Genomic DNA, 13,583 nt, shown 5'->3' with positions numbered 1-13,583 from the left:
TCCCTCTCTGTCCCCTCATTTTCTCTTGCCAGTAGACATGACAAATTCGCGGCCGATATATCAATAACATTAAATGAACAAAACCACCGATTAGCAAAACAATTTACACATTTAAGGGAAAAGGAATAATAACACTATTAATAAAATACTAATCCAGCATTAAATTCGAACAATATTCTTCCAATTACGATGGATTCAATACGATAAAGTACCCACCATAGAATTGTCATATCACAATTTTCTCCAAAATAAGGTTACCATGGCAACGATATAAGTAATTTCTTTGAGCCTTAAAATCAAGATATATGGTCTTTTTTGGAATAACGGGAAGGTGAAATCTTCCCATTAAGGGTTACCAGATAATGTTAGATATTAATAATCTCTACAATACTTAAAATTCAACAAAATCTGTAGGTCAGTTTTTCAGATAAATCAGTTGTTTTGAAATGTGTCTCTATTTTTTTTTTTCACCAACAGAACTTTTTTTAATTTGAAAGACCAACGTTTTAAATTAATCTAAGCTGACATGCAAAAAGTGAAAAAAATTCACCGTCCGGAAGCAGAGATATAAACAAGTGAGGTTGCAAAATCTGGAAAAATGAGGGGGTTACAAGATCAGCATTTACGCATGCGTCACCCGCTCACTCGAGTGCACGCGCGAGTGGAGCTACGGGCCAACACAAACGGATTTTTAAGTTACCATTAAACCGTTTGTGCACAATTTTCGTAGTTTTCGTGAATAGGAGATGTCTATTTATATTCCATGTATATAAGAATGAGAAGAGAGGTGAGAGAAATTGGCGGTATTTGTTTATTTCTGGTGAGCCATTTTGAATCATCAGCTGACGCGAGTAGGTTTTAGAATTGCGTGTGTGGCTTACGCGCTCGCGCTCAGCTGAAAACCCTTTCGAGCCTCCAGTGGAACCCCGGAACATCATGGTTAAGAAAATATGGTAACCTATCGATGCGAGAAATTTTGGTTTTATATCCACGACGTCATTGATCGTACGTACGTACGTCCACCACCCAACCATGTATGCCAATGTGACCAGTATCATGCTAGTTTACAGCATACATCTTCGATATTGGACATCAATTTTGGACATCCATGTCAGTCCTCATCAATTGACACCTGTCAAAACAATGTATCCGCTGACCAGTATCACGTGACCATATCCCGGGCTCGAGCTTAGAGCTCACCGAGGTCAGCTGGTTTTGTTTTTATTTGACCGCTGACCAGGTACTGGTTTTCGATTGGATTGCAGGCTCAACCCAGGTTAACTCACCTAAACATAAGCGAGAATTCATTTTTCGCACGCTTTTTGTACCTCGACGAGGCTACACGGCCATACTACGTCAACTATAGTTCTTACACAGTCAACGCTTTTCGTGGTCAGGTGGAAAACGGTTTGGTAAATGTTTTCTTTCTGCATTTTTCGCTGGCTTCAATCCAGTTTGACGTATCATGATAGCTGTGGTCCACACTGGCGGCTACGCAGTTAAAGGAAACCTCCACTAAAACAAGAATACAACTTCAAAATATTTAACATAATGTTTACAATCAAAATTGTTCAAACGTTTTCCAATGGAATCCTTTGTATCCGAAATAAATGAATTTCAAAAACGCCTGTTTTGGTTTTCAAATTTCCTGGGCGCAGCCATCTTGAATAATTGTGACGTGTTATGGTTGCTCTTTTGTATTTGCACAAAGAGCTTTTGTTTTAAAACAATAGGGCAACCATGACACGTCACAATTATTCAAGATGGCGGCGCCCGGGAAATTTGAAAACCAAAACAACCGTTTTTAAAATTTAATTATTTCGGATACAAACGCTCCCATTGGAAAACGTTCGAACAATTTTGATTGTGAGCATTATGTTAACTATTTTAAAGATATATTCCTGTTTTAGTGGAGGTTCCCTTTAATCAAGTCAAGGAGAGCGAAAGAGAACGACAACGACAAAACAGAACACCAGTAATAGCTCATACTTAGTGGAAGAAGTTACTCCACAAATTATTTCCTTGGGCACTAATTTAACCGTTTGCTGTTTTCAAAAAGCGGTTTAATCGGTTTTTCCTTTGTTCAGGAATGAAAATCGATTTTTTATTGTCAACTGGAATTAAATAACAATTATCTGTACTCTTCGAGTGCGTACACCTTCAAAATCGCACGCTATGCCACTGGTTCTTGTTTGAAATCCGTTTCTAATAATTAGAATCACAATTTCATTGCAGTTACTCACGGTTGAACCCTCAAGACCAAAGCTAATCATTGTAATATATTTCCAAGGAATAACGAAAAAAGTAGGTAGTGTATTTGCCTTACACGTGATAAGTACGGTCTTTTGGTTGCTGATGTCAACCATTTGAATTGTTTCTTTCTTTTTGAAAAGGGTGTCGATTTGAAATCGGCCGAGGTTTAAATATGGTCTTCCACATGGCAACTAGCCGCAGAATAAATATGACACGTATAGTTCAAATTATCCAATGCATGTTTTCGTGAGTGTAAACGACAAATTAATTTCACCATCTGTTGACTGTCTTTTCATTGGCTAATAAATAGTATCGGCTCTCTGATTGGTAATAAAGCCTGAATTACGTTATATTATATCAAATGTTATCATATTCGGCCTACGCAACAATCTCACACGTCTATACATTCTGTCGCCTTCCTCAGGCCGCGAGTCTTCGCTCGCCTGGCTCGTTGACAACCTTTAAGTTATGTGGATTTCTTCAAGTACATTACAAATTCACCAGAGCCTTTAAGCTATATTCGAGAAGACTAAGTAAATATATATGTATGTATATATATGACATACAGTAAATGATAAATTTGAAAAAAATTAATTAATGTGACAAATGCGTAAATTGTATATACCATAAAAATTAAAAGTCACATAAAATATTAAAGTTATGATATTAGAAAAGTCGTGCAAACCATCAAAATAATGTAAAACAATTTCCTCGAATTCCTCAATATTGAGAAAGAAGATATTAAACACTCCCATGCAGTCGAAAAAACAGGCCTATTAACAATAGTTCGAGGAAAAGCATTATTATCTTTATGAAAAAAAATGCAGGTTTTGGAATTTGAGAACAGAATATTTATACCTCAACATTTAAAATACTGTAGTTTTATTATAGCTATATACCGCTAAGACTGAAAATGTGATCAAATTAATGGTCTAGCTTTATTTTTTCTGATAAATGCTATTAGGAGACTAATAGAAATCTCAGTGAACGAACATTAAAATCTTTTAAAAATTCACTTGCCATTTTTGAGACCATCTAACAAAGTGCATGTGTCGAAGTTTCCAGAATGTTTAAGTATCCTTCTATCCTTCTGACATTTAATGTTTCTTACTAAAAGTCAGTTTTTGTCATCAGCAAAGACTGTATTGTTTTGACGATGAAATAGCTGTAGTCCACGGCGTCCTCTTTGAAAAGTCACTAATAAATTTGAAGAATTTTTTTTTACGTGATGCATATACATGTACATATCTTTTTAAGGGGACAACTGCACAAGTAATTTTCCTTGAAATAAATTTAGGCGCCTGAATTTAATAAGGTAGATTTACTAAGTGAGGAACTCAATTACATGGCACTCTGGCGAAAAAAGGTTGATACTCTTTTAATAATGATAGTTGCATAAAAATATAGAGATGTTTCACGGGTAGAATATACGCCCTGATATTGGGTTAATTAACAATTATTCCATGAGCGTGCGTTGATTGTACGAAATACAAGAGAAAAAATCGAGAAAATCCGAGTGAAATCGAGAAAACTTGTTGAAGATGTGATGTTGTGTAATACCTGGTGGTCAGACAGACGCAGGCTCATCACAAAAAACATTTCTTACCTTTTCGCGTACTTTTAAACACCAAAAATGATCCAAACTTTCCACAAAGATGTTTTTCTTGCTTTGTTCAGAGAGAAATTTCGCTTTCCGGCGAAAAAAGATTTAGCTTAGCATTGCTTAGCGCAATCGTTTGCCATAGAAGGTAAGGTACATGAGCTGATAACCGAGATTGATTGAACCAATCAGAGCACAAGAAAAGCATTAACCGAGATTGAAAATTTAATAATAAGATATATCAAGCAGGTGTTTCTTTGAGACATAGGAGAAAGGAAACAACAAACAAAACCGAAGGCATGAAAAGATACACGAAACATCTCAATTTTGTTTAAAAAAAACCCTCACGATTTTTGAAAACTTCGCTGCCCTTAAGTTATATCTCTTTTTAAATTGTTTCTGTAAATTATTATGACCAGGATCAAGGGTCTTTTAGCTTTCTGTTTTGTACTTGAAGCAGTTGGTCACAATCCTTTAGTGGTTACAGATTTTGCTGCAATGGGTCATATTTTCCAAAGACTGCTTACCGACGACTGGCTATGGTGTATTCAAATGTGTTTTTCTGATTCTCGATGCGTCTCCTATAACTTTCACAAGGAAAGTTCGACTTGTGAACTGAACGATTGCGGCATTGACATTTGTGGGGACCAGAACGAGGAGCTTGTATTTTCAAGCGGATGTGTTTATCAGCAGTTGCGAGAGGTAAGAATGCTGTCTTGTAATAGGTACGTTCTTTTCCCTTTGGACCGGATCGAGGAAATGTGAATCAGTAAGGTATTGAAATATCCTCAATTTTAATATCCTTTAGAACAAAGATGGAAAGCAAATCTGACATTAAAGATATGAACTAATTTTATCGCTGTACTGAACAAACATTTGCTATCATGATTTTATGTTAAGCTTACGTTGTAAAGCTTACTCAAGCAACTTCTTACAATTCCATGCTGAAAGTCATCTCACGATGGGAGCCCATGTTAATACATGTACATTTATGGATAAAAAAAAGTGATGTTAATACATGTACATTTATGGATAAAAAAAGTGATGCTGCGGGCAGCTGCATTATTTATTTTAATTTTAAAGAAAAGACAGGCTGGTTGATTATCACTGATTCTTCTTGAATCCTTCATAACAACTAGGGTTTTATGAAACAGTTTACAATTTCGCCAGTTCGTTTGCAGCGACTGGAATAAAAAAGCATTGACAAATTAATGTTCTCTTTGTTAGATAATAGCTTGCTGATTTATTTAACATTGTGGAGAGTGGTGAAATAGGCCTTTTTCGATATATTAAAAATCAGCTTGATAGTGAGGCAGTGAGGGCAAAGACAATGGAAAGTGGTTGATATGTAAATATTTTTCACATTCATTCCAACGTGTTTCTATTGTTTTTGTCCTCACTGCCTCGCTATCAAGCTGAATATTTGATATTTCGAAAATGGCTCATTAGCTAGTATCAAAAATACCATAATGCTCTTTGTCCCTCCAAATTTTGCATAGGCATTGTTTCCAGTTTCTCTTGGGACCATTATATGTCCCAAGAAAAGATAAAAACAGTGCTTATGCGAACTTTTTGGAGGGACAAGCAAAGAGTATTATGGCATTTTTTATACTGGCTAATTCATTTCACATGTGACATAAATAGCCCTTGGATGCTACATATGATACAAAATGGGTTATTGTTATTATATAGATAGTGATGAAATCGATCCCAGGATTTTTCCTTTTACTAAAAAATGATATTTTCACCGAGAGATACTTTCAGAACGAGAAGATAAAATTCGTATCCCCACTGAAGTGGCCATGTAATGTTCTGTTTATTATATAGATATTGATAAAATGCTTTCGGCCATGTAATATCCTCTATTTCATCTGCTTCTTAAGTGCAAAGTGAACAAGTTGCTCTGTCCGTGACCCAAGTTGTGTTTGAAAGAGTAGTGTTAGTCCAAATAGTTTTCTCCGATCACTATCTTTTGGATCAAATGTATCCCACTATGATGGATACCGTCTGTTCTGACTAATAAACCCTTATCTAATGAACGGGAACTATTATAAGTATGTAGAACTCAACATTTCGAGTGCCGAGGTAAAATACGAACTTCATTAAATTCACAGCCGTCGCAAAAATATGACAGATGAGTCAAAAAGTCAACTGCAGCCATGGGATATATTTTTTTTGCAAATCTGTTTGGAATAAAAATAATAATAATAACTGTTTTCGTTTTCGCGATGATTTGAAAGTAATTTGGCTGCCCATTCATACACAACATGTATTGATGTTTTAAGTATAATACAGGTGAGCATTTCCTGAATTTAATTCTAGTACAGCTTCTTTCCCGTATGTACAAATATTAGTAATCGGTGTTGGCCAAATTCGGGATTCAACCGAGCAGCCGTCATTAAATGCCTTCAAAATTCTGGATTCTTGATCTCCACTACGATGAATTCTTTGACGGTACCTTGACACCCCTTTGCAAAATATTCATGTACCTCCTTTTATATTCTCCAGCTTTCTAAAATTCAATTTGGTCCTTTTACCTTGTTCGAGGTAAAAAAAAAAAACTCTTGAATTTTAAGATCACTAAGGCCAAACGAAAGAACACCTGCTGCCGGCCGCCAACAAATTGTTATTTTGTCTGTGTGTTAATTAGCTTAACTAGCCTCGTTTTACAGCCCAAATTCTTTCACTTTTACACGTGTTAACGAGGCTAGTTAGGCTAATTTACACAAAGACAAAAGAATAATTTGTTGGCGGCCATTTTTGCATTCGGTCAATGATTTTATAGTATACGGGTTAATTAGTTGCCTCCGAAACTTGTGCCAAGCTTATCCCTTTCCACTTGGTCATCTAAGACGCCATTTTCCGGGGTTTTAATGATTGCAAAGGTTTCTCTTTCGCTCCAACCACAAACCAGTCACTCTGACTTTGGAAACATATTCCCGAAGGGCCAATAGTTAAAAAAATTCAACTACACACTTTTATTCATGCGTTATTTATATTTATAAGACGTGCTAATAGTCCAAGACTTTATCAGCAGGGCTATGCAAAACTGATACATTCTCGAGAAATTTGACACGTAGAAATCATACTTCTTTTCTTTTTTTTTTTTTTTCTCCCGCTTTTGTCTGGTCTTCTTCTGCTCCTCAGTTTCCCTATTCAACTGGATCCCAGATCTTTGCGCTGATTCTAACCGTGGAACAGGCCCTCAACTGGTTTTCTTTTTCCATGAGGTGTGGCTTCCTTCTTTGACCCTAATGTTCTGTGGCAAGGGCAATACTATGATGAAAGTATCTGTCAACTTCGATAGCGAGTTTGAATTTGTGCTTACAGGTCATTGTCCCAGTTAGAGATCCTCTTGCCTTTGCTTGCGATAAATACATCTTATCCTAAGGCAAGCGTTTCCAGCATGCCTGCTAATGCGCAGCGTCACCTTCACGCAAGTGTGGTCTCCTCTAAGACAAAATCTGTAAGTCCTTTAATTTGACTGCATGCCTTTCTGCGCCTTGAGAGGGCAAATCAAAGCAAACATCACTGAAAAGACCATCTTTTACAGACAGAGAGACCATACTGGGTTGTAATAATATTTTTTTTACCAAAACTGCTTGTAATCTCGAAATCTGAGGCCGGTTGCCCGAAGGATTGATATTGTCGTTTATTGCCGAAATAAGACATGTTAACTCTCGGTAAGTTTGTACGGAGATGTAAAACATGGGCAGTTCATGCGTTTCAAATCTAACCATCTGCCTCTACTTTTCTGTTCACAATACCAGATAGTTGGTTAATTGCAGAGAGGGGCTGGAAACGAGAGTGTTGTCATGGAAACATCTTAATAGTTTCACTTTGTGCTTATCTGATGTGCATAGACCAATAGGCAATTTTCACGATAGCGTCATTTGACTACAACTACCAGAATTCAGTTTGTTTTTCTTTTCTTATTTAAATTTTGTATTCCCATCAGGGTCAAAAAAACAATAGCTCTAATTAGCATGAGACAAGCAAAAGCTGTAGGATTCTGGTACCTGTAGTCAAATGGCGTCATCATGAAAATGTCCTATTCGGCTAGGTCGATGTTGTACCCAATTCAAGTCTCTCGGGGTTAAGATTCTTTATGTGTTGAATTTGCATGATAATGAAGCATTCACATTTAAATGATATGGAAATACTTGGAACAAAACGTTTTATTCCCAAAAGATTTGAATTGGGTGCAACATTGAGTTTGCCGAATTGGTCTATTACTGGTGCCAAGTTTGAACAACACCCATCCAATATTTTCGAAGATATTCTCATTTATATTATCAATTTTTGAACAAAAACGAGAGAAGATATTCCAAAATGGAAAACACCATTCTTCATCATTTTTAAAGGTCTTTAAAATAAGCAACAGATATTTTTTTACTTACTAGGCACTTTAAGAGGTGTCAAAAGCTGTAGGTTTCCATGGTATTTAACGCTGGATAGCGCTAACGGTGCTTCGAGCATCCCGTGCCAGATTGGCTAATTTGCTGTTGTCGATGAGAGTCTAGGCAACGTTGCTCACGTCATGCTCGCGGCAATGTGTCATACAATGTAATAGCCAATCAGAAACGCTCATTTTGGAAAATAAACCAATCATATTGCGAGAAAGTTATAGACAACGCGTGCAGGGAAAATTCGGTTGGAATGGAACGCCAGTAATGGTATAGGATTTTCCCGATGTGGCCTTTTGCCAGGCCCGAGTCTCTCGCGGCTTGACGAAAACAATAACAAATCAAAATGGCAGCAACCATTTTCAAAAGCCTGCAGTGTCGGAAGGCCGAGGTGAACCGAGTTGAGTGAGAGTTTACAAATGGTTCAGGAATTTCCAGCCACTTCGGTTGGAACGAGGAAAGGTGAACACGTCTGAGGATTTCCATCTTTTTCTGAAACTTTCCGGTGAAGTGAGTTGTAACATTTGATTTCCCCACCGGAATTTTCTGTTTTTGTTGACAAATGGTAAACGCTCCTGCTGTTTCGTTGGGTGATGATCTTGGTAACGCTCTAAAGTAAACGTTTTCTTTGACGTTGAATGTTGTGGTAAAAACAAATCGAATGTGGTTCAGCGTGTACTCTTATCGACAACGATATTCTTCATCCCACGAGGTGCAGTCCACAACAAATTTTGACCACTGTAATGACGAATATCGTTGTCGATAAGAGTACAGACAACGCTGAACCACATTCGATTAGTTAAATGCTTTCAACAAACAATCAATGAATGCGGCCAGCAATAACAATGACAACAGGCCGGATGAAATTTATGACAAAACGCAAGGGAATCCCGTGACTAAATTTGACGGGAACAGCACAGGAAACCCAGTGGCAACAATGACTCAGCCGGTGAAGTGTACTCTTTCTTTTGTATTAAGACATCTGCGGATGGCAAATAGCGATTTTCTGATCTTAGTGGATAAATATAGGCATACACACAAAAGGACCGGTGAACGAAGTTGTATATTGGGGCGCAATTGTACGTGTTGCATTAAAATCAGTAAAAGGGTATGGCTGTACTTAATTGTAGCGGAGCTTCGCGCGCGCCGAAGGCGCGCGCGCGCGGAGCACCATAGTTAAGAAAATATGGTAACCCATCGATGTGAGAAAATTTGGTTTTATAGCCATGACGTCATGAACGTCCGTACGTACAACGTACGTACGTCCGTCCGCCCCTTCATGTATGCCAATGTGACCAGTACACGTAACCATATCACGGGCTCAAGTTTAGAGCTCATCAAGGAGGCAATACTGACAGAGCGCAAAAACCGCTGATTGGCTGGAGAATAATGACGTAAAATTTTCTTTTTTCGCGTAACTGCGCCTGCGCAAACTCTAAAGATTCGAAGTGATCGATCGAAGTGGAGAATAACACTCTAGCATTTGTCAAATTTTGTGGAAAGTTAGACGACTCATGCCCTGGGTGCCAGAGGAATTTTTTTTCAAGGTCGGAGAGAACACTCAGCGATTCCAATTCAACGGTCGAGGACACACGATTGATTACTTCGCAAGTCTGCATGTCAAGTAGCAATGCGTCCTCGTGTATCATTTTGTTGGTTTTGGCTACTGTGAATTTTCTTGACATGGGGTGTTGGTCTGCCCCCAGATCTTACAGAAACCAGCGAACTGGCAACGAAATTCTTCTTTGTTCTCGGGAACTACAGGAGCAACTTGGTCTTGATGGACGAAAGGTTTTTGCTTTTGAAAATAAGTTTGGCTGGCCGTTGTTATTGAGGACTGTAACGCGGTCATACAACTTTGATCGTATAAAATCGTCCACTGGGTTTCTTGCTGCAGATGAACTGTGAGTGAACTTCAGCCTCAAAGTTTAATTTTCTTAACACCTGGGATTTACAATTTCCACGTCACGTAACCTTGACTGTTAAATGCCATCGATCTGTGCGAGGTTTTTGTTGCTGTTCCTCGCAAGTATTTTTCTGCATCAAAGCGTCTTCCACTCAGTGTTTGGAAATATTGTCCTGATCAGTTGTGGAACAGCCCAGAAAAGTACATTACTGTAACAGAGTAACCATATTGGTCAACTTTTTCACATTTTATAAATGTAAGTTTGCAAAACGGCTACAAAAACACATGTGCAGCAAAGCTTTGGAAGCATGCAAACACTTCAGGTACATTATATAATACTACTACTACTACTACTAATAATAATAATAATAATTATTATAATAATAATAGTAATAAGCCTTACAGCTTTAGTTAGATGCATACCCCTGACTGAAAATTCTTTAACACTAAAAATTAGTATGAACACCAAATAATAATTATTAACAATTATTATTCGCCGAAGGCAAGGTGAATATCGGTTAATAAAAACCGAGATGAAGTTGAGGTTTTTATTCACCAACATTCATAGAGTCTGAGGGAATATCGGAAACAATAATTTAAATTTGCCTGACAATAGAAGCAACTCAATTTCTTAGTAAATGATGCCATCGTGCAAATCGCCTATTACATAGTTGATTATTTGAATAATACACATTTTCTTTAAAACAATTAATTTATCCGTCTGTCACCTCAACAAAACAGCTTGTGGCTATTTTGAAAAACCGCTTAGGTGATTATCACGTAATAATAATCATCTCAATGACAACCAATCAGTGCAGAGAACTTTCAGTAATTATACTAATAAGCATATAATTCCTATAGCACAAGACAATAATGAACAATAATATTATTATAATTCCATGAGTGCATGTTGATATGAGATCAACCACTCAATCATATCCATTGATTATTGTTTTATTAAATTTTCATTTGATTCTTAACACTTGGACAAATTTAAAGCCAATCAGTTTCCAGCGTGGTAACACTTGACGGAATCAGTTTCCATATTACATGTATGTCATACTGTATAAGAGCTGTTAACTGAGAGTGAGTGAACCAATCAGAAAGCTAAAAACACAGTATCCGCGGTTCAAAATTTCATAATGTAAGGTATTATCTTTCCCCTTGTGCTTACACTGGCATTATTCACTTTCTGTGTAATGGTTTTATCATTGTTTTTGTTTGTAGGAAATGGTAGCCATACCTTATTTATGAAGAAACTGAAGTTGTGCAGTAGTACAGCAACCTACTTTTACTCTCTGCAGATTAGCTTTCTTGGTTCACGGAAAACCCTTTTCATTATTGTAAATACATTGTAGCATGGAAGATATTTTCAAGCAAGTCTGGAGAATGTTCACCACCAAAATTTCCCATTTTGTCTGGATCATATAAGTTCTTTCCTCCTTTTGTTTAGTGGTTGACTAGTGACTTGTGAAATTGTATGGTGCACAAGAGAGCTAAATGCAGTGTCTCCTTTAGTTGTAAAACATATATTAAAGGAACACAAATAATGTTGTCGTTGTTGTTAGAATTTAGTACTGCCAGTGGTATTGCAAGTGTCTCTTTTGAGTGGATTCCCCAATTTTCTGCTAACTTGACCCAAACAGATATATATATATATATAGGTGGAGAACAAATTCGAGAAAATGAAAGGAAAAAATAGTAAACATACATCAGTTGATTATTACAATACACTATTTGTTTTGTTCAATATTATTTGCACTAGAAAGAAAATTACTGACCATAAGAATTTAGTCTGTGATAAGGAAAAGTTTATTCTGACTAAAACCTATATTGGAAAATTATTTAGGCATTTGGGGTGCTTTTTCACAGGGTTACATTTGCATGGTATTAATTTTTATGTCAGTCAATATTTTTCTTGAAAACTGTGTTGTCTCTATAACTTTGTCCTTTTTTGTGAAGCATGACATTGTCTTCTCTCAATTCAACATTTGATTTGTGTTGCTGATCTTGCTTTTCCAGCAAAAGTGTGTTATGTTGAATAATAATTATTTTTGTTACGTAACTGTTTTTGCCCCCAGCAGTGCATGCTCTCATTGGTTACTTCAAGGTCACATGACATCTAACAATAACACTTTTGCCATTCAAAAGTCTCTGAGCGGGCAACAATGCAAAATCTATGACGTCAGAGGGTAACAGTGCACTGTTGCCTGCAAATGTTGACCAACGACCACCGTTGCTGTTCCCATTGCACGTTTTCCTATTTGTGCTATATAGCAAATCACTTAATGACTGGTCTCTCAGGAACCAGTTCATTTTGTTTCCCTCGTCTGCGCCTCAGGGGAACATTGAAATTTTTAGGGAAACAAAATGAACTGTTTCCCTCTGGACCAGTCATTAAGTGTTTACTGTTGGGATAATAGCAAAATTATTGACCTTGGGTGTTCGGTGACACAGCTACATTGTAAAGCATAACCATTATGAAAATGATATCTGTTTTACCTTTTTATAGTGAGCTAACTTTTTGGTGTGGTTTTACCCACAGGTCTTGTAATAGGCGAAAAGCAATTTGATAAATTCATGGGGTTGTGCATCGTGTTCAATGCAGTTTGTTCTGTGCATGTAAATAATATGAAATGAAACATGTTGAGTGTGTTACTGATTACAGCCAACACACTCAGTATAATGCTAAGCAGTGTACTGCTGTCAATGGTGTGTGTGTCTTGGTGAAGGGGGGGGGGGGGGGGTTAGTACTGCAAAGGCATTGGCATGTCATTGTCGTAATGAGCTAAACCCAAATACTTACCTTCATGTTTTTTTGTGAAAGTTTTTGTTTTCGTTCTCGATTTTTTTCTGCTTAATATCCAGCTCCTGCTTTTGATCCTTGAGGGTTTTCTACCTGTCTGACTAATTCTGTGTAACTTAGTGCTTCAGTTCTCTTGGCAGATTTTTGGCACTGACAAAGAAGGGGGGCGTAGAATCTATATTGAGGGGTAGGGGAAATTCAATTCAGGGCAGATTATTATTGCAACTATTGTAATGTTATTCCATCACTCACCTTCATTGGTGAAATGTATTCATCCATGTGGCAAATTCTGTAGTCTTTGTGAGCCAGTAGCAAGTGGCCCTCGAATAAAAATTTTCTAGTGTGGTGAACTGTTTTGCTGGCATCAAAAGCCAAAAAAAGCGCTCTGCACATTTGCTGACATTTTCAGTCTCTCAACGGAAAAAGCAGCTTACTTTGTTGAATTAACTAACTCGCCCTTTGCAAAGAGTCCCATAAACTTGAAAAAGCACACAATCCCCCAGCAGTCAGATGTGACAGTTGACATATTTTATTTTTGGTTACACAAAACATAACAATGAACGTTGTTAAAGGGAAAAAAATAACAGGGTTTGTTGTGAATATTTGCCGCTG

At 37.2% G+C, this 13,583-nt stretch overlaps 1 protein-coding gene and 1 long non-coding RNA gene across 2 annotated transcripts in view; both read left to right on the top strand.

Annotated features, from left to right (window-relative positions):
- The first annotated feature begins 4,117 nt into the window (after window positions 1-4,117).
- The window catches only part of LOC138019445 (neuronal pentraxin-2-like), a 22,646-nt gene continuing 13,180 nt past the window's right edge, over window positions 4,118-13,583 (top strand). The window contains exon 1 of the mRNA XM_068866236.1: window positions 4,118-4,555. Coding sequence (XP_068722337.1) covers window positions 4,265-4,555 — 291 coding nt within the window. The 5' untranslated portion in view covers window positions 4,118-4,264. The remainder of the gene's footprint in view (window positions 4,556-13,583) is intronic.
- On the top strand, window positions 9,695-11,715 carry LOC138019448 (uncharacterized). Its single transcript, XR_011126161.1, has 2 exons — window positions 9,695-10,488; window positions 11,393-11,715. It is a non-coding gene; the product is annotated as an uncharacterized lncRNA (long non-coding RNA).

Source organism: Montipora capricornis, chromosome 10, assembly GCF_036669925.1.
Source record: "Montipora capricornis isolate CH-2021 chromosome 10, ASM3666992v2, whole genome shotgun sequence".
NCBI classification, from domain to species: Eukaryota; Metazoa; Cnidaria; class Anthozoa; order Scleractinia; family Acroporidae; genus Montipora; species Montipora capricornis.
The sequence above is the reverse complement of the archived record's forward strand: the minus strand, read 5'-3'. Positions and strand labels throughout refer to the sequence as shown.